The 23,675-nt window shown below is 49.0% G+C and overlaps 1 protein-coding gene across 1 annotated transcript in view; it reads right to left on the bottom strand.

Annotated features, from left to right (window-relative positions):
* Positions 1 to 18,489, bottom strand: part of LOC144824394 (GS homeobox 1-like) — a 158,204-nt gene extending 139,715 nt beyond the window's left edge. The window contains exon 1 of the mRNA XM_078683501.1: positions 17,703 to 18,489. Coding sequence (XP_078539627.1) covers positions 17,703 to 18,132 — 430 coding nt within the window. The 5' untranslated portion in view covers positions 18,133 to 18,489. The remainder of the gene's footprint in view (positions 1 to 17,702) is intronic.
* Between the last annotated feature and the right edge of the window lie 5,186 nt (positions 18,490 to 23,675).

The raw sequence follows: 23,675 nt of genomic DNA, 5'->3' as shown, positions 1-23,675 counted from the left end.
AGTGAGGACTGGACGCAGGTCCTGGCCTTCGCGGCAGTGCACAGTGGGGACTGGACGCAGGTCCTGGCCTTCACGGCAGTGCACAGTGAGGACTGGACCCAGGTCCTGGCCTTCGCGACAGTGCACAGTGAGGACTGGCTGCAGGTCCTGCCTTCACGGCAGTGCACAGTGAGGGCTGGACGCAGGTCCTGGCCTTCACGGCAGTGCACAGTGACGACTGGACGCAGGTCCTGGCCTTCGAGGCAGTGCACAGTGAGGACTGGCTGCAGGTCCTGGCCTTCGCGACAGTGCACAGTGAGGACTGGCTGCAGGTCCTGGCCTTCGCGGCAGTGCACAGTGAGGACTGGACGCAGGTCCTGGCCTTCGCGGCAGTGCACAGTGAGGACTGGACGCAGGTCCTGGCCTTCGCGGCAGTGCACAGTGAGGACTGGACGCAGGTCCTGGCCTTCGCGGCAGTGCACAGTAAGGACTGCCCTTAGGGCCTGGCCCGTGGCGAGGCCTTGCATGCATCAAGCCCACCATTACTGGCCTACCCTGCGGCACATGGTCTTCCGATCCCGCAACTCTTGAAATCTTTTTTTATATTTACTCCATGACGGGCACTTTGAGGGTACTCCCACTATTGCCAGGGGTCAGGGTGTGGCTAACCTGAACGGTTATACGGCCTTTTATTTTTTTGTTTAGGACACATCATCTTAACATTTTCTTCTTATGGCAGCCAATCAGATGACTGGGATCCACAAATCCAGCTTTGGAACTGCAGATCCAACAAGGACAAGAGCAGAAAAGGCATGCTCATCAAATGTGATTCCTTTTCTTTTTTAATTTCCTGATTCACAAAGGTTTTTCAAATGCCAGATGACACAAATATGACAAATTATTAACCCTTTGAAGCAAGTGCAACTACTTTCTAAAATGCTTATATCTCAAAACTACTTTTCTGATTTACACCAAACCAACAAAAGCATGCTTTCTAAGTAAAGTTTCACTTTCATTCCAAGTTTGGTGTAAATGTGTTCAGCCGTTTGGGCTGTGGTCAAGAGCAACATTTCATACGGGGAGCTAAAATGGAAACGCATTTCTCCTCGTCCCCTATAAAATGTGTTCCCTTCATGGATCTTTGTATAAATTTGCAGTAGAACCTAAGCTGGCTACGCCAAGTGTTTTTCAACATTAGTAGAAATCAGTTCACAGGGTAAAAGTTATAGGCAAATCAAAAATGAAATTTTAATGAACACTGTAACTGAACCATAAATATGCTTGGCAACTGCTTCTTTGTCATATATAAGATGCAGTACCCCTGCAATACAATACAAAGATGTTGCAAGTCACCAAGGAGTTCCTTTACAAAGTAATGGAACTTCAAGATGCCTTGAAATATCATTTTCATGTGTACCAGAGAGTATTTTATTCCTTATAATACATTATTATTATTATTATTATTATTATGAAATTTATAACGCGCTCAGTTACCCAGGGGCATCCCGGCGCAGGACACAGCGAAGAAGAAAAGACTCAAACTCAGCCATTACACCGGAAACAGATGGGTCTTAAGGAGTTTCCTAAAGTGCAAGATGTTATGCTCTGAGCGTATCTTAAGGGGCAGGGAGTTCCACAGTGCCGCTACTTGCACCGAGAAACGCCGGCCACCCGAACGAGCTCTTTTAACTCTGGCTGACTGAAGCAGGTGTTTTTGATCAGAGCGAAGAGCCCGTGTGGACTTATATGGACGTGCCATATTAATCAAAATGGAGGGGCCCCTCCCATGCAGGATTTTGTGTGCAGTGCATAAGGATTTGAATTTCACCCGCTCCTTAACAGGGAGCCAGTGAAGAGTTTTCAGGGCCGGAGCAGCTGATTGTCTCCTAGGGACCATCATCAACAGTCTAGCGGCTGCATTCTGAACTTGTTGGAGGGTCTTAAAAGTCGACTCCGGCGCACCGAGGAACAACGCGTTCCCATAATCGAGTCTAGACAAAACAAGACCACGGATCAGAAGTTTCCTTGATGAATCCGGGAGCAACGGTAACACCTTGCGAGCTGACCGCAGCAGGCCAAAACAAATCCCCGCTGTCTTCCTGGCGTGTGTCCTGAAGGACAGATCTTCTTCCAACCATACTCCTAAGCTCTTGAGCTCCTTCTTAGGAGATGGTGGAACGCCCAAGGACCGGGGCCAACAACTAGCTATGAGTGAAGGCCTGGATTTACCAAGCAACATCAGTTCAGTTTTTTCTCCATTGAGCTTCAAAGCAGAGTGGGACATCCACCGATGTACATTGGCAAGACAGTCGTGGAGAACCTCAGGTCGTTCCGCCAGCTGGGTCAGGCCTACTACCAGCTGAGTATCATCAGCGTAGCTGATGATCTTCACACCTGAAGGGGAGACCACTCTCTCAAGTGGAGTCATATAAACATTAAATAAAGTAGGGCTCAAAGATGAGCCCTGGGGGACTCCACATTGAAGAGGGAACGAGGTCGACTGCTCTGCCCCTTCCCAGACTTGATAAAAACGGTCTGAGAGGAAGGACTCAAGCCACTTCAGGGCCATTCCCGTAATGCCCACCTCTGACAGACGTTGGAGGAGCACCTGATGACTAACGGTGTCGAAGGCAGCACTCAAGTCCAGGAGGATCACTGCCACTGACCCCCCTGAATCAAGAATGCTCCTTGCTTCCTCCACCACTGCCAATAAGGCCGTGTCCGTCCCCTGACCAGGGCGAAAAGCCAGTCTGGGAGTCTCCCAACCAACGATGGAATTCAAAATGGTGTGAGAGCTGGCGATTAACCAATTTTTCTGCAATTTTAGAAAACCCGGGCAAAAGTGAAATGGGCCTAAAATTGGCCAAATTGGAAGGGTCCAAGCCCAGTTTTTTCAGCAGTGCTTTAACAACTGCTTTTTTCCAACTCTGGGGCACCGTACCCTGAGAGAGGGAAAGATTGATAAGGTCCGTAAGCGGGGTGGAAAGAATGTTGGTCACTTGTTTAAGCCATTTCATGGGCACCGGGTCACTAGGCGACCCACTCTTCATTACTTTCAGGACTTTTACAACCTCTTCCTCTGTAAAAGGGCCAAAGGAGGACAGCTCAAAAGGGCATGTTACTGGGCCAAAACCCACCTTCAAGATCTGTGACGTCACCGGCAAAGAGGACAAGATCTTCACTATTTTAGAGTGGAAGAAGTCTGCCAACTCCTCACATTTTTCCTGAGGGTTACCATGCACGACTGGAGGGGCCGGAGCCTTCAGAAGATCCTTAAAGATTTTAAAGGATTCCCCTGAGGAGTTACTCGCCCTATCAATCCTGTCACTGAAGTAGCTAATTTTCGCGTCCTTCAAAGCAACTTTGTATTTCCTCATGGCTACCTTATAGTCTTGCCGGCTCTCTTCATTCCACTCTCTCCTCCATGCCCGTTCCAATCTTTTACAGATTGTTCTCAGACACCTAAGTTCAGGAGTGTACCAGGGAGCGGAACCAGTTCTTCTTTCCCTGGTAGGCCTTTTCTTTTTCGGTATTATTAGATCAAGGGAACTAGTCAGCCAATTTTCCACGTGCTGGTCAGCTGTAATTGGGTCAGAGACAGGAGGAGGACAGGTTCTCGCCAACTCAACCGCCCAGCTGTCCAGTGGCAGCCTAGACCATAGCCGCTCAACTGTATACCGTCTGGGTACAGGATCTCTCCCCTTCTCCAACTGCCACCTAAGGGGGACTAGGCAATGGTCTGTCCAAGGAAGCGCCAGGGGCGGCAGGGCCTGTAGGTTCTCTGAATTAGAGAAAGCCACATCCAACTGGTGACCCTTGTTGTGGGTAGCTCCGATGTTAATGAGCTGCAGATCAAGTGCTCCCAACATGCCTCGTATGTCTCTCGCCACTGCATCGCTCGGATCTTCAAAATGCAGGTTGAGGTCCCCAAGGACTATAAAGTTGGAAGATGCGGCGGCTAATTGTATAACCGACTCAAGAAAAGAATCAGTGAAATTCCCTATCGCTGCAGGAGGCCGATAGACGAGAAGGCCCGCAATAGCAATGGTAGGAGAGATAAGTAGCGAGAATTGACAGCCTTCACAGTTATCCATACCGCTATCTAAGGCTTTACACGTAAATTTATCTCTATACAAAATGGCCGCTCCTCCCCCTCTCCCGACCGGCCTATCTAAATGAAACATAAGATATCCAGGAGGAAGGGCTTGGACAATATCAGGTCCTGAGCATGGGGTCAGCCAAGTTTCAGTGAGAAGCAAGGCGTCTAAGCTGTGGTCCAGAATCAACGAATTAATTTCCGTGGCGTGACAGGGCAATGACCTGCAATTAAGCAGAGCCATAGAAATTTGAATGTGATCTTTTGACGAACTACCGGAGCAACATAAGGAGCAGTTCTTAAAGGGGACACCTTCTGCCCATTGGTAGCCGCAACTAGGGTCTCTAGGAACGCGTAGCGAAAGTAAAGTGTTACTGGAGTACCTGCGAGTAGGATCCGTGAGTCCGGTCGAGCTGGGCAGAGTAATGCGCCCTATGCCCGTCTGGGCCCGGATGGGCCCAGACGGGCTTAACTCTGGGGAGACTCCGGCGACGTTCCGGCGATGACGCTGCGTGATGACGCTGCACGTCAGCATGGTTGGCTTTATGTTCGCCCAGCGTCAATAAACTAGAGCGCTGACCGAGCCGCCGGCAGTGTACCCGCTCCCAAAATGGCCACCACAAACGAGACAGTGGGCAAGGGACCCGCGATAACACGGTGTTCTCACAATTAGAGTGGGGGTAAGCGTGACAGCCGTGCAAGTCTGCGGATGGCCTCAGGTAAAAACAGGGGAAAAAGGTAAACTAAGAAGCAAAACAAAATAGGCAAAAACGGGACGATTAAAACAGAATTAAACAGAGCAGAGTTGCAGTAATAGGCTGTGAGCACCAAGTCCTTCCTAGAGCGCTATGAATCAAGATGTTAAGGGCGATACATGGTCATAACATCACCCTTTTCACCCACAAACTGCTTCAATACTAATGTCTGGCACTTTCATGTGAAAGAGATAGTGAAGTTGAAGAAATGAAGAATAATAACAACGGAATTTGTAGTGTCAAATTAAACGCACCAAAATGAGTTAGTAAAAAATTGAAGTAGATATTAGAATCAGTTTTGTGTAAGCTGGATTATAACAAATGCTGTAACTCAGACTGAAGGGAGATCCCTTCCTGGAATGATCTATGGTAAACACAAATAAACATCTTGCCATCAAGACCTCCTTTCTGCTAATGACTCTTCATTTCAGAATAACAGATCCGAAAAAAGTGAATTCAAAGTCTTGTTTTCCTTGTTTAAACTGCAGCTGTGATTATGCTCCTTCACCCGCCTTTCACCTTGGTTGCTGGCTCTGATAGGAGGCATCAGGACATCACTACTCAAGCTTCATCATTTGCTTATTTAAGGTGATTAGAGACTTTAATAGGGACTGTAATAGAGAAATAAGAGACAGATTTTAAATATAGAGAGCAGGCTCCCATGTATAAATACTGGAAAAACCAAAGTTTAAAGTAACATTATAGTTAGGTGAAATGTTCAGTAACAACACAACGTTTTAAACTCTATAAGCCACTAAAATTCACCACTTATAATTATAGTTACCTCAAGTAACTATAACTCGTTACCTATTATGGTAACTATAACTCGTGCCCCCGCCATGCAAAGTGATATTATCAAAGATGTCATCAGTGATGTAATATGTGGCCGGTAATTAGCAGAGATTGGCAAGGGCACAAGTTATAGTTACCTTAGAGGACGAGTTATAGTTACTTGGAATAACTATAACTGGTGAATTTCAGTGTTTTTTACAGTTTAAAACGTTACGTTTTTACAGAGAATTTCACCTAACTATAACATTTCTTTAACCATTGTGTTTTTTTTGTGAATTTCTAGTTTTTTTTAACATAAAGCAATATTTGATTATCATAAGTAAATCCAACCCCCGCCGTGCACGGCATGGGTCTGACCGCAGGGCCTGGGATAAGGCCTATGGCCTATGGCCATGCCCCCTGGACAACCCCCCCCCACATACAGCGGGCCCCGTGGACAACTCCCCACATACAGCGGGCCCCGTGGACAACTCCCCACATACAGCGGGCATGGACTATGGCCGGGCCGAATGAACACCCCCTCACATACAGCAGGCCTAGACAACCCCCCACATACAGCGGGCCTGGACAACACCCCACATACAGCGGGCCTGGACAACGCCCCACATACAGCGGGCCTGGACAACGCCCCACATACAGCGGGTCTGGCGGACAACTCCCCACATACAGCGGGCCTGGACTATGGCCGGGCCGAATGAACACCCCCTCACATACAGCAGGCCTGGACAACCCCCCACATACAGCCAGCTCCATGCTGAGCACAGCCTTCGAAAGCCTCTTTAGGCCTTGGGGGATCCCCAGGGCCATATTTGTAATTAAAGGGAAGGGTTGCACATGCCCCTCCACCTTGTTAGGCCCTGGGAACCCCATTCCCCAGGGCCACCATTAAAAGTAAAGGGGAGAGGGACCACATGCCACCCCTCCCAGAGACATATTAAGACCTGGGGAACCCATCCCCAGGGCCATTTATAAAAATAAATGGGAAACAGATGAAAAGTCCGCTCCCAGCAGGCAGGACATTTTTGAAGCTCCCGCCCACTGGGTGCAGACTTGGTGTTTGCTCCTGCTTGGCTGGAATTTTGAAAATTCTCCTGCCAACTGAGAGAAAACACAAGCTTCCCTGCTCACACCACAGTGGGCAGGGAAACCGCTATGTTTTGGTGGTGGGATCCCTGGGACATACCATCTAAGCCTGCCCTGGTTAAGGGGTCCTCAGGGCCAATAATGGCTCAGGTAGGGGAGCCCCCCTTACACTCTACTTTTAAGGCCTCTGGGGTGGGCTTCCCGGAGCCTTGGAGTCTCAGGCGGGGGTAAACGCGCCCTCCAACCTTTAACAATACACCAGGCTTTGGGGAATAGGGCCCCTGGTCCATAAATGGCCCGAAGAGGGGAGCTGCATGCCCCGTCCCCTTCAAAAATACATTGGGCCCTGACGAATGGGCTCCCCGGGGCTAAAAACTGCCTTGGGAAGGGGCTGTATGCGCCCCTCCCATTAAAAAATCACCAGGACCCAGGGGTAGCGCCCAAGAAGCAGAAAACAGCCTTGGGAAGGGGACCATGTGCCCCCTTCAAAAATGAGTCAGGCCCCGGGAGATAGGGTCCCCTGGACAAAAATCATCTAGGCCCTTGTTTAAAAATAGGATTGGGAGTCGGTGCTTGTTTTTTTTTTCTAACTGCCACAGGTTCACAGATTCTCCTAGAATCTGTGCAAAAATTAAAAAATACACTTTTTGGCACCAGGCGGGGTACCTCTAGGAACCCACCACCAGACCTAGCGGGTCAGGGTATTCCAACTCCTCCTACTTGTATCTTTTTTCTTTTTTTTCAGGACTCAGGACTGGGTCCTGAGTCCTAAGATGGCGGCCACCACTTCCTGGTTGAGGTGGTGGCAGACAATTAGATCTCAGCTTGAGATCTGTCGAGATCCGCGGAGGCTCCTTGTGCCGACATATACATCGTTTTTGAGCATTAATCACTCAAAAACTACTGAACGGATTTACACCAAATGAGAAAAAGTACTCTTTCTGCACCTAGATCTAGCTTTCTGCCAAATTTGGTGCAAATCCACACAGCGGTTTAGGCTGTAGCTGTCTCTAAAGTTCCTATGAGGCAATGAATGGGGAGAACTTGTTCTGGGACCCCCTTTTTTTCTCGGCCCCTGCTTGACGGATCACCCAAAGACCTGCCATGCACAAACTAGTGAAAAAGTAGCATGCTTTTGAAACGTTTTTGTGGAGATTTGTCAAGCAGCACCAAAGTTCTTAGCGACACACAAAATAAATTTTCTAGGGAACCACGTCACTAACCTTAACTACCCAGTGGCGACTGCAAAAATATTTCTTTTCTACTTAATTGCGTACAGCCTTTGTCCAGCTAAGAGGTGTACGTGTTTACAACGATCATGTGCTTCTAATGCACCATAGGTGAGTAGAGCTATTGAACACGTTCTAAATCTGTATATTGAAGAGTAACTCTGTGTGCAGCTGACAGTGTATACACCGTTCTTAGTAGATACTATTCCATACTCCGTGGTGTATTTCTCATGGGAGTTTCACTTTCTGCAAACAGTGTGGTTTAGAGTAAACTCTCTCTATAGAGTAAACAGTGTTAACAGTACCTACTTTTCTATTTATATCCGCTTCATTTCTCAGTGTAGGTTAGGTGACTGTCAGGGGTTTGATAGAGGTAAAGGCCGTAGTAGGGCATTAGTTATGTAACAGGGCTAGAGTGTCTGGAGCAACTTGGGTTACCCTGAACAGCTCTATGCAGATTTAACACCGTGTTCAGGACAGTAAACAGCGTTTACAACGCAACTTTTACCACACACTACCTTTACCACGCAACTTTTACAATGCAATTCGTTACAACGAATTGCGCTGGGGGGCGCTGTAGGATAGATAATAGTTTAATTTACTATCCAACACCTTCCCTACTATCCACGGGCACTGGAGTTGGAATAGTAAATTAAACAATTCACTATCCAGCGCCCCCAACGCAAGTCGTTGTAACAACTTGCGTTGTAAAACCTGCGTTGTAAAGGCATGTGTGGAAAAAGCATGCGTTGTAATCATCTATGGTTCATAGTCAACATGAACTCAGCTACCCAGGAAAGGTATGGCGTAGTGTCAATGTCGCTCATAACACACGCTTGCTGTACATATGGGGGTATGTACACATGATAGTAGCAATGATGCTTTATCATTTCTGAGCTATTTGACACTTACATTCATAGCGCTAATGCTTTACCCGTTTACAGAGCAATGTATACAAAAGAAGCTTGGATGATGTCATCGTTGATGTGATAAATGATGTCATAGGACATGTAATGAATGTTGTAATATGTGAGGTAATAAGCAGTGCATGGCGGGGGCACAAGTTATAATTACCTCTGCTAAGAATAACTAGTTAATTTCTATGTCTTTTTTAGTTCAAAATGTCAATGTTGTCACTGACATTTTCACCTAACTATAACCTTTGTTTTCTTCTGTAAATGTCCATGGTTTAAAAAAAAAAAAAAACAGATCTTTTTATCACACATAACTATAATGTTTCTTTAATCTCAGTGAATTTCTAAGCTTTTAAACATAAAGTAATATTTTATTACCATACCTAAAGCTAAATTCCAGGGGTTTGGCCACAGGACCGGATGTTTTTTAAAGGGTAGGGGGGGCCGAGTGGCCACCCTGCCCAGACACTTCTTAGACCTGAAGGACCCCATCCCCCACAAGAGCAGGGGTGTGGAAACAAATGTATGTTCCTTACTAGCAAGAGCATTTTTTGCAGCTTCCATCAGATGTGAGTAGACAAGTCCCTGCCAAAACTCCTGTGGACAGGGCACCTGTGTCCTAGGAGTGGGCTTCCTGGGGCACAGTTTGTGATATGGGGTCCCCCAGAGCTTTAACTGAATTGGGTGGGCAGTGCAAGGCCCTCCTCCCCTTTAACACCGGGCCCCAGGGGATGGGGTGCCAGGGGCCACAATCAGCTTGGGAAGGAGATCCTACTGGCCCCTATCCTCTTCATTCAAATTTGGCCCCGGCGAATGGGGTCCCTAGAGCCACTATCCACAAGAGGGAGGGAACTGTCACCCCCTCCCCTTAATTAATGCCAAAAGCAATGGGGTCCCCAGGGCCACAATTGGCTCTGGGAGGAGGGCAGTGTGCCGGAGAAGGGAGCCTTTTGCCCCTTGTCCTGTTTTTAAAGTTGACCATAGGGGAAGCGGTCCCTGAGGCCAAAATTGGCTCGAGGAAGGGGGCCCCATCACGCTCCCTCCCCACAGGTAAAATCATATATCAGGCAGCCATTTTCTTCCTTGATCCCGCAATTAAAATTTATGCTGGATGAAAAACTGCTCTGAAATGTCACAAATATTCTTTAACCGCATGCGTGCGGCGCCGATTTACGAGCTGTGCGGCATTTTTAAAAAAGCTGCGTTACATGACGAGCTGAGCTCGTCATGAGCATGGAAGGGGTTAAATGAAAAACTAGGCTGCTAAAGTCCTCCGGCTGCTCTTGGGCTGACTCAGTTTGTGTAGAGTGCGCTTGGTTGATGCAGTAAAAGTTCCCTGCTCCCCTTTGCCCCAAGGCTTTAGCCTCGGATGTTAACCGAGTCCAACACAGTTGCATATAATGTACCTTGTTGGCCCAAGTGTGCCTCTTTCATGCAAGTGTACACCCCCTGGGTCTGTGCCTGGGAAGCACACCCATACATTAGTTGTACTGACTTAAGACATTTTAAGCTGGGTCCGGTGGCTCAGTGGACTAACGCATCCACTGCAGGGGGCTGTGTTTGACCTCATGGTCACAGGTTCAAATCCCGGCGGGTCCACTCAGCCTGTCATCCATCTGAGGTTGATAAAATGAGTACCGTTGAGTTAGGTAGCAATGAACATTTGTTATTCCGCACTAAGCTGCCCCTTTGGGGGTGAATGTGCGCTTTACAAATACACATTTTACGGTGGGCAGGGTGCAACACAGGTTGAGAAAAGGCAATAGAGTGTGAGGTTTATGTTTTGAGGCGGGTGTTATTGCAAAGCTTTGTGGTTTAGAAAACGTAGTTGCACGGTTGTATTTGGCCAGGACTGCTTGATTGGTAAAGGAACATTGCGCACAACTTTGACGACTGAACATTGTGCCTTCACTCTGAAGAGTTGTATTCATACTAGACAGCTGTCTGGGTTGATGGGGGTGGTCAACAGTTTCACTGCTAGGCAACAATTTAATTAGACAGGTTGAGGGTCTGGAAGGTGGATGCATAATTGGTGGAAACTGTGATCCCCAGCATTCAGTGACCCTGGACTTTGAGGATACCTGATGGCGACAATTCTAACATTTCGGACATTTTGACTACTGGGTCTCTTAGATTTCTTAATGTGGAATACGGAGAGGTATCCTGAGTAGGTATTCCAGGGCAAAGGTTGCTATGATATTAAAAGCTGATTGTACCTTTGTCTTAGGTTGTTTCTTATGTGCTCAAAATTAGAAACGACACAGCACCATGGAAGGTGTTCGAAACAGAATTTGCTATAGTGTAATTATGCAAAATTATGCTAAATTACGCTAAATGCATCTCGTAATGGAAAAATTGGCCAAACGGTCCGCTCCAGGAAAAATTCAATTTAAAACTGTAATTTCAAGTTGATTTCCGGTCGCTCACGTTCAAAACACTCCCCCTTGCAATTGGATTTGTTCTTTTGCTCTAAACAAAATGCCCAAATGGTCCTCTTGGGTACGAAACGTATCAGAAATGTGTGTTGACCACCTGTGTTAAAGGAACTGCCGCTTGCGCTCAAAACACAGACCTTCGTGTTAGGATTTGCACTCAGAAATCACCCTAAGAGTCCGCTCGAGTAAAATAAATCTAAATGAAATGTTTGTTGACTGCCCACGTTAAAGTAACTGCCTCGCGGTTTCAAAACACTGCCACTCAAAAACTCCTCTCCCGCCCCCCCAAACAAGGGGCACATTAAGCGATTCGACAAAATGGCATCATCTCTATAATTTAGCATAAATTTCATTACACAAAATTGCCAAAATTATGCCAATGACGTGTAATTATGAGAAATGCATGTCAAACTCAAAAAATTACCCAAACGCTCTGTTCAGGAAAAAATTGAACTCAAAAGTGTAATTTCACGTTGATTTTCAGTCGCTCACATTCAAAACACTGCAGCTCATGTTCTAGCTTATATTTTCCTCAAAAAAGCCCAAACGGTCCTACTCCAGTAAAAAAATCTACCTAAAATGTTTGCTGCCTTCTCGCGTTGAAGGAACTGATACACGCGTTCAAACACTGCCGCTCGCTCTAAAAAATTATGCGAACGGTGCATCTCGTATTACAATTTCTCCCCAAAGGGGAATCTCAATACACAACATGGGTTAATGGGATAATCTCTGTTATTTTGCGTAAATGTCATTGTATGAATTACCAAAATTGTGCTAACTGAGCCGGTGTAATTAAAATGTCACCCAGGCCTAGTGATGAGTTATCCCAGAGCTAACAGGAATCTGGCCTCTGAAGGGAAAACCATCAAGAACACTTGTATAAGGATGGATGGTCAGCTCTAATGAAAGCTTGTTTATCATCAAGCGCTACATAAACAATGAGGCTGTATCACTGAAGCCGACGATTAAATTAATCTGCTTGAGGATAAATTACATGGCTTTGTCTATAATTGGGGAGATGTGAAATTTCCCCGTGATCTTTGCTGGTTCGTTTAAGAGATAAAACGAAAGGGGATCGATTGATTAGCTACAAATAATTAACCTTGAAGAGGAAGCAGTTATGATTACTCCGTCAAATTCTATATGATTAAAAATATAAGCAGGAGATCATGTATACCACTTTTTCTTATCTTGCTTTTGTTTCCTGATGCGTTGATTGCAATTTATACCATCACTGATTGATTAATATGTGGATGTAGAAATGACAGTGAGTGCTACCGTCTGTTACGTTTATTGCACAAAAATTGGTAAATAAAGTTTAAAAACAAATATATATATATATATATATATATATATATATATATATATATATATATATATATATATATATACACATGTATATATAAGCAGGAGCTACGTGTCATCATGCTTAAACAGAGGAAGATACAAAAAGTTAATTTGTAAATTATATTCAAGATTACCAGTAAATGTACACAGTTATGATAAGTAACAAGGAGATTTAAATGAATCTGAATGACCCTTGCATCAGTATAGAAATGTTGGGAATTATGATAAACATGTTATGGATTACGACAGTGAGACAGGCGGCTATACCCTCCCCATTACAAACCTTAAATGTAATTTAAATAAACAAATGAGTGGAAGATTGTCAAACCTCTGGGCTTTTGGACAGGAAACTGTCTCACAGATGCAATTAAAGACCACCAGCATTGGTGGGCCTCTGATTTAGTTTAATTGCTCTCTGCCATCTCTGGTCGCAGTATGGCTCCCTCTACCTGGAAGGCGGCCATCTTAGTACTGATTAATGAACACGGAAGACAGATTTACCTTCCAATTATCTTCTCCTGTCGGTACAGTGTTTCGCTTGAAAATGTTTGCTAATATTTTGGGAACACACATAGTAAAAGTGAGTTGATGCAGGACAGAGGTGTGGCGCCGCGGCCCGGGCGACTGACTCCGGAATCTGGGGATCACGGTTTGATCACCGGCGGCAGATTAGCCCAGCACCATGTGACTCTGGGCAATAGCTTGCTTATTCTTCCCGACGGCCCCTTGCACCTAGAGACCCTTACGGGTGATTGTGCGCTTTACAAATGTGGATTATAACATACTGTCCCCAAGATCTGAGGCGAGGTTTTGAGTAGATATCCGCTGTGTACAATACGGCACCCCTAGCGCTTCCGAAAAGGAGATATTAAACACCACTCCTATTCCACCCAGTGCCCATTTGCCACAGGAATGATTATTATTATTGACATTTGTTGAGCGCACGGCTACCCCCAACGGGGGTGTCCCGGCGCTGAGGATTGCGAGCAGATGGGGGGAAAATTAGCAGCCATAGAATAGGAAGGTCTTTAATTTGCCCCTGAATTGAGATTCGATGTCAATGAGACGAAGGCTGATGGGTAGGGAGTTTCACAGTTTAGATACCACCACTGCAAAAGCTCTACCACCCTTCCTTGCAAGGCGGAATCTGGGAGGGAGTAGGAGCCGGAGGTGGTTAGATCTAAGGTTGAGAGACGATTGGACTAATTTTAGTCTATGTCTAAGGTATCTGGGGCCTTTACCATTCAAAGCCCTGAAAACTAGTACGAGGGCCTTGAATCTGACGCGAGCAGTGATAGGGAGCCAATGCAACTTCCTAAGGTGGGGTGAGATGGAGTAGCGATAGGGGACTTTACAGATCAGCCTGGCTGCGGCGTTCTGCACGATCTGCAGCCTGTGTAGTAGGTAGGCAGGAAGTCCTAAATACAGACTGTTCGCATAGTGCAGGTGCGAAGTGATCAAGGCGTGGGTCACTGTCTTCAGTGACTCAACGGGGAGAAAGGGGGAGATCTTTTTTAGCATGCGTAGTTTACCAAAACACGTCGAAGTGACTTTCTGGATCTGGGTTTTAAAAGATAATTCGTTGTCAAATTGGACTCCAAGATTGCGAGCCACTTTTACCGGGGAAGGCGGCGGATTGAGTTCCGCATGCCACCAGGTGGTAGGTGGCATGGGGGTTGCTTGATTAAAAAACAGCACCTCCGTTTTGTCCGTATTGAGTTTTAGCGTGTTCAGAGTCATCCAAGCTACAATATTGGAAAGACAGGTTCTAAAATTTTTAAAACCAAGGGGTGAGTGGTCTCTGATGGAAAAGATGAGCTGAGTATCATCAGCGTATGAGATCACTCTAACCCCAGCTGTCTCGATCACCTTTGCTAGGGGTGCGACATACACGTTGAAAAAAAGGGGACTGAGAGCAGATCCTTGGGGCACCCCGCAGCCAAGCGGTTTCCTGTCTTTAGACCAGAAAGGTCGGCACCATACTTGTTGTGTACGGTCCCTTAAAAAGGAGGTGATCCAGGCTAAAGGGGTGTCACATATCCCCATCTCAAGGAGTCCGTTTAGGAGGATGGCATGGGAGACCGTGTCGAAAGCAGCCGACAGGTCGAGGAGCACAAGCATGGCTACCTCGCCCATGTCCACACCTTCCCGCACGGTCTCTGAAACCTCTAAAAGTGCTGTCTCGGTACTATACCCTTTCCTAAATCCGGATTGTGAGTCATGTAGGAGATCATTGCTTTCTAAATAGTCAGAGAGTTGTTCTTGGACTATTGATGTCATCTCCAAGCACCAGATCTGCATCCAGGTCAACACAATTCCCCACCCCTCACCAGAACTTGAGCACAGCAATGCCCAATAGGGGTTCTCGATGCAGGGGCTGGGGAGGAAGCTGCAAACCGTATAGAATGCCGCAGCGCAGCTGATCTCAGAAACGGGGAACCCTCACCCCACTCCTGGTGAAGGATTTTTAGAGCCATAACCAAACTGATATTTTGCCATCTAGGCAGTCCATTTTTTTGTTTTCTTTCTTTTTGAGGCTTTTTGATGCAATCTGGTGCCGGTTGTGGTGATTTTTGTCAGTTCTGCAGCAGCGGCCGACACAAACCGTGATAGAGCCCCAAGCCTGACTCCAGCAAACAAACATTGAACCTCAGATACCCACTGACCAGCACTGAAGCAAACTTACTATTTTAAATCCTCCTGCAGGAGAGCGTCATGATAGGAACCAAACACAGCATGATACAGGGAGGGAAAAATAACAAAATATTTGTGTTGAAATTTCACGACTACTAATAATGCAAGATTTTATAGCTTTTACTTGGGAGTATCTCAACTGAAAATTGAACTTGCATTCAAAGTCATAGGACATAACATCAGGCGGCTGACTGGGGAGAAAATGTCTTGCTAGAACCGCTCTCCCATAGACATAAATAATCCAAAATTTCACACCAGGAAATCCTGTAGATGTTCATGAAATTTGCATAGTAGGTAGACGTATTAAGTGAAAGCCTTATACTAACTAACATGAACGACAGCTGTCTACTCACCAGCTCTGATCACCCCAAAAATTTACAAGAAAAACTGACCATCCCCCAGAATAAAATTTTGAAAACATGATGAAACCTGTCTATCCTGTCATTCATTCCCAGCCCCCTGGGTTGTAGCCCCACAATCCACCCGCTTCTACAGCCCCTCTTGCCATTCTAACATTCACTGCACGGGGCGCTGATTGGTTCGCGCCCCACAGACTGAAGCATAATTAAGAATCTTGCATCCTTGCACTGTGACTACGGCACATCCTCTCAACCCTGGCACTACACCGTCTGTACCCTTCACACACGCCAGTGCCCCACAGCTGGTCCTCCGTGCCCATCCTGTGCCCTTTCATCAACCTCTACATCACAGCCCTCTCTACAACACTCACATAATACACACTCGTGCAGTTCATCCGTTCCTTCGCATGCCTGCACTATACACCCTCTATGTACCTCTTTGTAACTATTCGACACCTTTCTCCATACCCCTGCTATGCCCTCTTCTGTACCCTGCACTGTGCCCTCTGCACCTTTCTGTATATCCCAGTACTTCAGCCTCCCCTCCTTACTTCTGCAGCGAAGCCTTCATCTGTACCCTGGCACTGCACCCTCTACACTTTTCCACATGCCTCTTCCCTTCCATCCATCCTCCATACCCATGCACGACGCCCCTTCTGTACCCGGCACTGCCCCCTTTACACTTCTGTACCCCTGATCTTGACTCCTTCCTGTATGCCCTGCACCACAGCCCTCTGCTGCAGCCTGAGCTGTACCCTCAAGTCATTTCTCTGTACCCCTGAAGGTTGGTTACCCCCTCCAGATATGCGCTCTTCGACCGCCCCCACATTCCTGCTCCACGTCTCTGCACTGGACCATTGGGGCCCAGAATCACCCACCGCCCCCTTCTCTATACATGGGTCACTGCACCAGGCTGCTGGTCTATACCTCTATCCCACTGCACTGCCCTGCACTGGACATCACTGCGATGCACTGACTGCTGTCTCCTCACTGCACCTGTCCGTTGTACCTGCACAGCAGGGGGTCCCCTGTGCCAGGGTACAGCACCTGGTTTTCCTGTCTGTACCACTGCACCCTGGGCTGACCAATGCAGCCCTCCTCGGTGCCACTGCACCAGCCTCTCGTTTAGAACCCTGTCCAGCTGCCTCCACTCCGCCCCAGCATCCCAGTAATGACCCCCTCCCCGGGTCCCTGCTCCATGGTTCCCTGCACATTTTAGCCCAGAGCCCCTTCTCTACAACCCTGCACTTCTCTGCGCCCCTTCTCCCTGCCCCCTACCTCCAAGACACGCTTTTGGTACCAGAACCCTATCCGAGACATCCACGCCATTCAACCTTCCTCCTAGCCCCGGCTCCCCCGGAAGTACATAGTATGTATATCCAGCCTAGACATTCAGCCTTCCTCCCAGCCTCTTCTCCCCCGGAAGTGCATAGTATGTATATCCAGCCTTGATATTCAACCTTCCTCCTAGCCTAATCTCCCCCGGAAGTGCATAGTATGTATATCCAGCCTTGATATTCAACCTTCCTCCTAGCCTAATCTCCCCCGGAAGTGCATAGTATGTATATCCAGCTTTGACATGGCTCAACCTTCCTCCTAGCCTCTTTTACCCCGGAAGTGCATAGTATGTATATCCAGCTTTGACATGGCTCAACCTTCCTCCTAGCCTCTTTTACCCCGGAAGTACATAGTATGTCTTTCTAGCCTAGACATTCAGCATTCCCCCCGAGCCCTGGCTTCCCTTCCCCTGGAGATACATAGTATTCAAATCCAGCTTGGACGTAAAAGTTCCTGCCTCGTATTCAGCGCTTCGTCTTTTACCCGCCCCTGGCATTAACTATTCCTTGCCATGAAATCTTATCCACACTGGCATGCCCTCCTCACCAGGTGGCATTAAATGCCCTTCCTCTTAATCCCCGGCACCCCATTTCTCGCCCCTTCTACTGGTCACAGCCACCAGCGTCCACCGCTTCTAGCTCTGCCCACCCTGCCCTCCTGCCCCTTCCTGTGGGCACTCACCGTGGAAGTCTGGCAGCCTGGGTATCACGATGCCCGCTCGGATCCAGTGCTCCAGCGGGAAGGAGCCCGCCATGGCCACCGCCTTCAGGTGCTCCGGGCTGGGTTGGTGCAGGTGGGCGAAGCCGCTGTAGGTGAAGGCGGGGTGCTGGGCTGCCAGGGGGTACAGCGGGGCTGGGTACATGGCTGGCAGTGCCCCCTGGCTCAGAGCGGTGAGTCCAGAGGGCTGCAGGTTCAGCAGGCCCGGCTTGGGTATGAGGTGGGAGACGGACCCCGCATGTGCCCGGTGGGTGGGCACCTCCATGCCCGGGCTCCCGGGCGAGCGCTCCGGGCTCAGTCCTGGCGGGGAGGCATCAGGCCGAGACTTGGGGGGCGCCTCTGCCAGCAGGGCGTCGATGCGGAAGTTCCTGGAGTTCTCCATGGATTTCAGCATGGTGGGGTCTTTTCTGGTCACCCTCAGGGCTGGCACCAGCTGGGAATGATTTGAGGTGAATGAGCGTCAGTGATTCTGGGGTGTGTTGGTCAGGGTGGCACCATCTGCTGAGTTCCAGGGATCCCCAGACTTGTGTCCCTTTCTGCACTGTGTGCTCTTCGGCAGCTTCAGGGGTGCTCTGGTCGGTTTCTCCAGTGGACAGGGAGGTCCCTTGGCAGACAGTCCTGACGGACAGTGGCCTGCAGTAAACGATTGACTCTCCCTTGGCAGATGGGAAGTGGGGGTTCAACAGAGAAGTCAGGTCCCTTTGCTATGCTTGTTAGATGACTGTGACTGGGGGGTTCAGCAGAGAAGTCAGGTCCCTTTGCTATGCTTGTTAGATGACTGTGACTGGGGGGTTCAGCAGAGAAGTCAGGTCCCTTTGCTAGGCTTGACAGATGATTGTGACTGGGGTGGTTCAACAGAGAAGTCAGGTCCCTTTGCTAGGCTTGTTAGATGATTGTGACTGGGGGGTTCAGCAGAGAAGTCAGGTCCCTTTGCTAGGCTTGACAGATGATTGTGACTGGGGGGGGGGGGGGTCAGCAGAGAGGTCAGGTCCCTTTGCTATGCTTGACAGATGGCAGCCAAGGCCTCAGGAAGTCACACACTCCCTTGCCCGCCTTCCCGGATAGTAGCTCTGGTGCCAGGCCTGGGTTCACTTGGTGGCTGTTTCCTGCTGGTCCTTCTGGCCAGGTTTGGTGATAGTGTCTGGTGCTGACAGAATGCCTCCTGCCCAGGTGTGCTGCCTCTTGGGGTGTTTTGGGCAGGTGCTTGCAGAGTTCCCTCCGCCCCCTGCTGTGGAGTCTTTGGGGGTCTGACTGGTGGTGATGAGGTGTGTCTGCACAGGTGGGGGCCCTGCTGTGGTGGCAGCGGGTGACCGCCAAGGTACTCCTGCCCAGCTTGAGGGAGCCTTTGTGGTGCTGGCAGGTGGGGGCCACGGTACCTCTGCCCAGGTTTGGGGGCACTTTGGTGGGATCAGCATACGGCGGTTGAGGTCCTGCTGCCGAAGTGGAGGAACCTTCGGTGGTACCGGCAGGTGGTGGCCAAGGTGCCTCTGCCCACGTCTGTGTGGTCTTTGTTGGTATAACTGGTGGTGGCTACGCCTCTTCTGCCCAGGTTGAGGGAACCTTTGCTGATTTCAGCGGCTGGAGACAGAGTCCCTTCTGCTCGTGTTGGGGGAACCTTTGCTGGTACCGGCAGGTGGTGGCCGAGTTCCTCCTGCCCAGGGTGGGTGAAACTCTGGTGGCTTCAGTGGGTGGGGGCAGAGTTCCTCCTGCCCAGGTTGGGTGAAACTCTGGTGGCTTCAGTGGGTGGGGGCAGAGTTCCTCCTGCCCAGGTTGGGGGACCCTCTGGTGGCTTCAGCGGGTCCCAAGTCCGTGGAATGGTTGTTTCAGCTGGTGATGCCCGCACAGGTGTGAGGGTCCTGTGCCAGTCTTGACCCCTGTGGGAGGGCGATCATTCGTCAGAGGACTGAGGGTGCTCTGGAAGGATGATGGGCGTCGATTCTTCTTCACAGACTTTGTTGCCAGTGGTGGATGTGCCTGACATGAAGCCTACGTGGCAGGTAGGACCACCTGTGCCCAGGTGTGCAGCCTCTTTGGCAGGCGGGGTCTTTTGGTCCTACAGCGCAGGTGGCATTTCTGAAGAGTGATGTGCGCTCGCCCTGTGCCCCTGGGCAACCTGTGGTTCCTCCTCGTCACCCTGGCGGTGCTGCAGCCCCTTGGCACGCTGGCGGTGCTGCAGCCCCTTGGCACCCTGGCGGTGCTGCAGCCCCTTGGCACCCTGGCGGTGCTGCAGCCCCTTGGCACGCTGGCGGTGCTGCTGCCCCTTGGCACGCTGGCGGTGCTGCAGCCCCTTGGCACGCTGGCGGTGCCGCTCTGCTCCCAGGTCTGTGGATTCTCCCCGGGTGGCCTCTCCCTGCAGCCGCAGCCCCGGAGCAGGAGTGTGCAGAATGGATGTCCGGCCGCACCGTCTCCGCCTGGCCTCCCTGGCTCCACCCGGCTCGGCTCGGCTCCCTGGCTCCACCCGGCTCGGCTCGGCTCCACCCGGCTCGGCTCCCCTGGCTCGGCTCCGCCCGGCCCGGCTCCCGGCCTCCTCCTGGCACCTGCCTCCCCTTCAGTGGCCTGCAGTGCCCCTGGTGCTGAGAGAGCCTTCCTCGTGCCACCCTCGCCCCCTGCCGCTTCCCTGAGGACGTCTCACCCGCGCTGACCCGGCTCTCCTCGCTCCCTCCCTCTCTGCTCCCAGCCCGGCTCGTGTGTCCCTCCCTCCCTCTCCCCCTCTCCCTCTCTCTCTGTCCAAGTGTCTCTAGGACAGATGTTTCCATTGGCTCCCTCTGCTGCCCCCTCGCACGGGGGGCAGCTATTGACAGCTGACAAATTAACAACTTACCCTCTCATTTTTATGGCGTCACCCCTCCAGCCGTGACAGGTCACACCCCCTCTGAGCTTTTCACTTGGCAGAAACCCTCCCTGAAGTCTAGTGTGAGACTCTCCCTGGAGTCAGGTGTGAGACCCTCCCTGGAGCCAGGTGTGAGACCCCCCCTGGAGCCAGGTGTGAGACCCCCCCTGGAGCCAGGTGTGAGACCCCCCCTGGAGCCAGGTGTGAGACCCCCCCTGGAGCCAGGTGTGAGACCCCCCCTGGAGCGGGCTGTAAGCTCCATAAACCCCCACAGCCAAAGCACAGCTATTGATTCTACACTTAACTCACCACCGAAACCAGGGGTGTGAGAAACAAAAACCGAACCCACCCTCCGGGTCGCCAAGAAATGTTCACAATGACCGAGAGGGTGGCCAAAAGTTGCATCTGGAAGGGACTGGTGCAAGTTTTAATCACAAAGTGTAAAAATATGCCATTTTCAAACTGCATGGAAAATAAAACAAATAGAGCGCAGGTTCCTTTTATATTGCAAAATTAAGTTCAATTGTAGGGCTGTGAGTGCTGAATTGTGTCATCTTTTGCAGTTTTATACCGCGATAACTCGCCCCGCGGGCACCGGAGCGCTCTGCACGAGCGCCCCGGTGCGTCACACTCGGACACACTCACTTTTTAAGCACGAGATTTGTCCAGGATCAGCTTCGGGTCCCAAGACCGTGGCCAGGAGCTGTACGTAAAATAATGCACGCATTTCTGTTCTGCGTCCTCTCTTTCCCCATCATCAGACTTTTCTTTGATTGTTATTATTTGTAGTTTTATTTTTCGTCGCAGTGGCAGGGCCAGCAGCAGTACTATTCTTGTAGTGTTATTATGTGTATCGTCGATATTCCTGTAGCCTTCACCTCTTGTGTACTGTTTTGAACGTGGTAAATAAGTTATTATTGTGCTTTCGCTCAGAATCGTCTCAAAGAAACGAATGTGTTCAAGGCGCTGGATTGCGTGGTTCGCCGTTTGCTGCCAAGAGGGCGTGTTAGCTCCTAGAAAGTTTTCAAGGCGCTGGAATGTAACGTACCCCTTTGCTGCTAAGAGGGCGGGTCGTAGTTCAATCAGTGTGACATGATAGGTGACAGGGGGGCTGGGGCTGCAGCCTTAGTATTCCCAAACGCCGGCAGATGAGATGAATTATACAAAGTTTACACTCGGACCCCACCTGGCCACCGTTGCTATGGGAACAGCATCCGCAGGGGACCAGGAGGCTGCGAGGGGGCGCAATGCCAGGGACCTCCATGTGATGGGGCCGCCGAGGACCCGTCGTGGACTCGGCCCGGGGCGGCACGCGCTGCGTCTCGAGCATATATCGTATCAGCCACTCAGTTGCTATTGAAAACGCATATAGATAGCCTTTACATTTCAATTTCTTCCATATTTTTTTTCGAGCCTGCCTTCAGTTTTGCCCTTGTTTCTTTATGTTTTTCCTGCTCTCGTTTGGATTATTCTCATAGTGAATTAATTCGAAATATATGCCCGATATTTTAAAATGTATATAGAACGTTTTTAATAAACTGTTTTCGTTTGCTACTATTATTTCTAGCTGATCGAATTCTGTATCGCAATACTATACAAGCCTCCAAATAATTTAATGCAAGAAAAGGATATCAGCCGTTGTTACTTGTGTATTCATTCATGTGCTTTTTACATTTAACTCGTTTTCAATAGTTATATTTGCCTTATTTTCAATGTTTTTTATTTCCCTCTTCCGACTCTCTCCTCACTCTTCTCCAACAGGAGAGAACATACCTTTATTTTCTTAACATTTAATTCGCCGCTAATGTGCCTCAGATCACAGGGCGCGTCATGGAGCACTTCCACGTCTGGATGTTTTCCTGAACGTGGGGACCGGGGAGAAGTGCAGGTGTGTCTGTATTTAAATCTCCACCCGGGGTTCAACCGCACGTAAATCCGTGGTGGGAGGGGGTGGGGGCTCTCTGGGGCCGTCACTATATGTTTTTAAACCCTCGGGCGCCTTTTATCTGCGGAACAGAGATGATTGCAGGTCACTGATGCAACGGCTGCGCCGCCTTTTATCCGAGGGCGCCTGATCTCATCTTTGATCCCGGCCTCTGTCCCGCCGAGGGCCGTAAACCGTTTTTGTTTTTAATTGCACCTTCCTGATATGGGAAATTAATAACTCGGGCCGTGTTTGTTTAATTCCAGTATCTCTTGCCGTGAAGGGTCTTCTTTGGAGGACGGGTTTCTGATAAGGGCAGTAATTACCCCAGATGAGGGCCGCGTGAGGGGGTGGGGGACAGATGGGGCTGTCTACTGCAAGCAATTCTTTTTATGCTGTTTTACAGCCTCGTAAAATGATTACAAAACCAAATGATGGCTTTATTGTGCACTCAGTAACAGCTTAACTACGGAGGGCCTGGCGGGGCGAGTTTCCAAAAGGAAAAAAAAGTTGTTTATATATTGTAGGTGTTTATAATCAGAGAAAGGGGTGGGGAGGGCGGTCGAAGCAGAGAAGGGAAAGAAAACGAATTCAGAGCTGAAACAAGACGAAACAAAAGGAAACACACAGGAAATAATTGAAAAAAGAAAGAAAGAAAAAAGGAAAACAAAAGGAAACACACAGGAAAGAATTGAAAAAAGAAAGAAAGAAAAAAGGAAAACAAAAGGAAACACACAGGAAAGAATTGAAAAAAGATAGAAAGAAAAAAGGAAAACAAAAGGAAACACACAGGAAAGAATTGAAAAAAGAAAGAAAGAAAAAAGGAAAACAAAAGGAAACACGGAAACAAAATAAAGAGAATGAAAGAAAGGTAGACACAGAAACGGTGGCCAGATGCAAAGTAATAATTCGAAGAATGACTCACATTTTGCACGGCGCTTCATACCACTTTTGCCTTCGCTTAGCGCTGTAACTGGCGGAGTTATAGTTTAACGTTTCATGACTGACTGACTGACTATAGTTTAACGGTACTCGGATTACCTACATCTGAAGAATGAAAAGCTGAGCTGGTCACGCCAGAAGTAGAACTCGTGCCCTGCCTAAACACGCGCCAAAGGCTAGCGCTTACCTCACTGAGCTATCTTAGCAGAATGGAAAAGAAAGAAAACAGTAATGGGAAGCA

Source organism: Lissotriton helveticus, chromosome 3_1 (assembly GCF_964261635.1).
Source record: "Lissotriton helveticus chromosome 3_1, aLisHel1.1, whole genome shotgun sequence".
In the NCBI taxonomy this organism is placed as follows: domain Eukaryota; kingdom Metazoa; phylum Chordata; class Amphibia; order Caudata; family Salamandridae; genus Lissotriton; species Lissotriton helveticus.
This window is presented reverse-complemented; position numbering and strand designations above follow the sequence as displayed.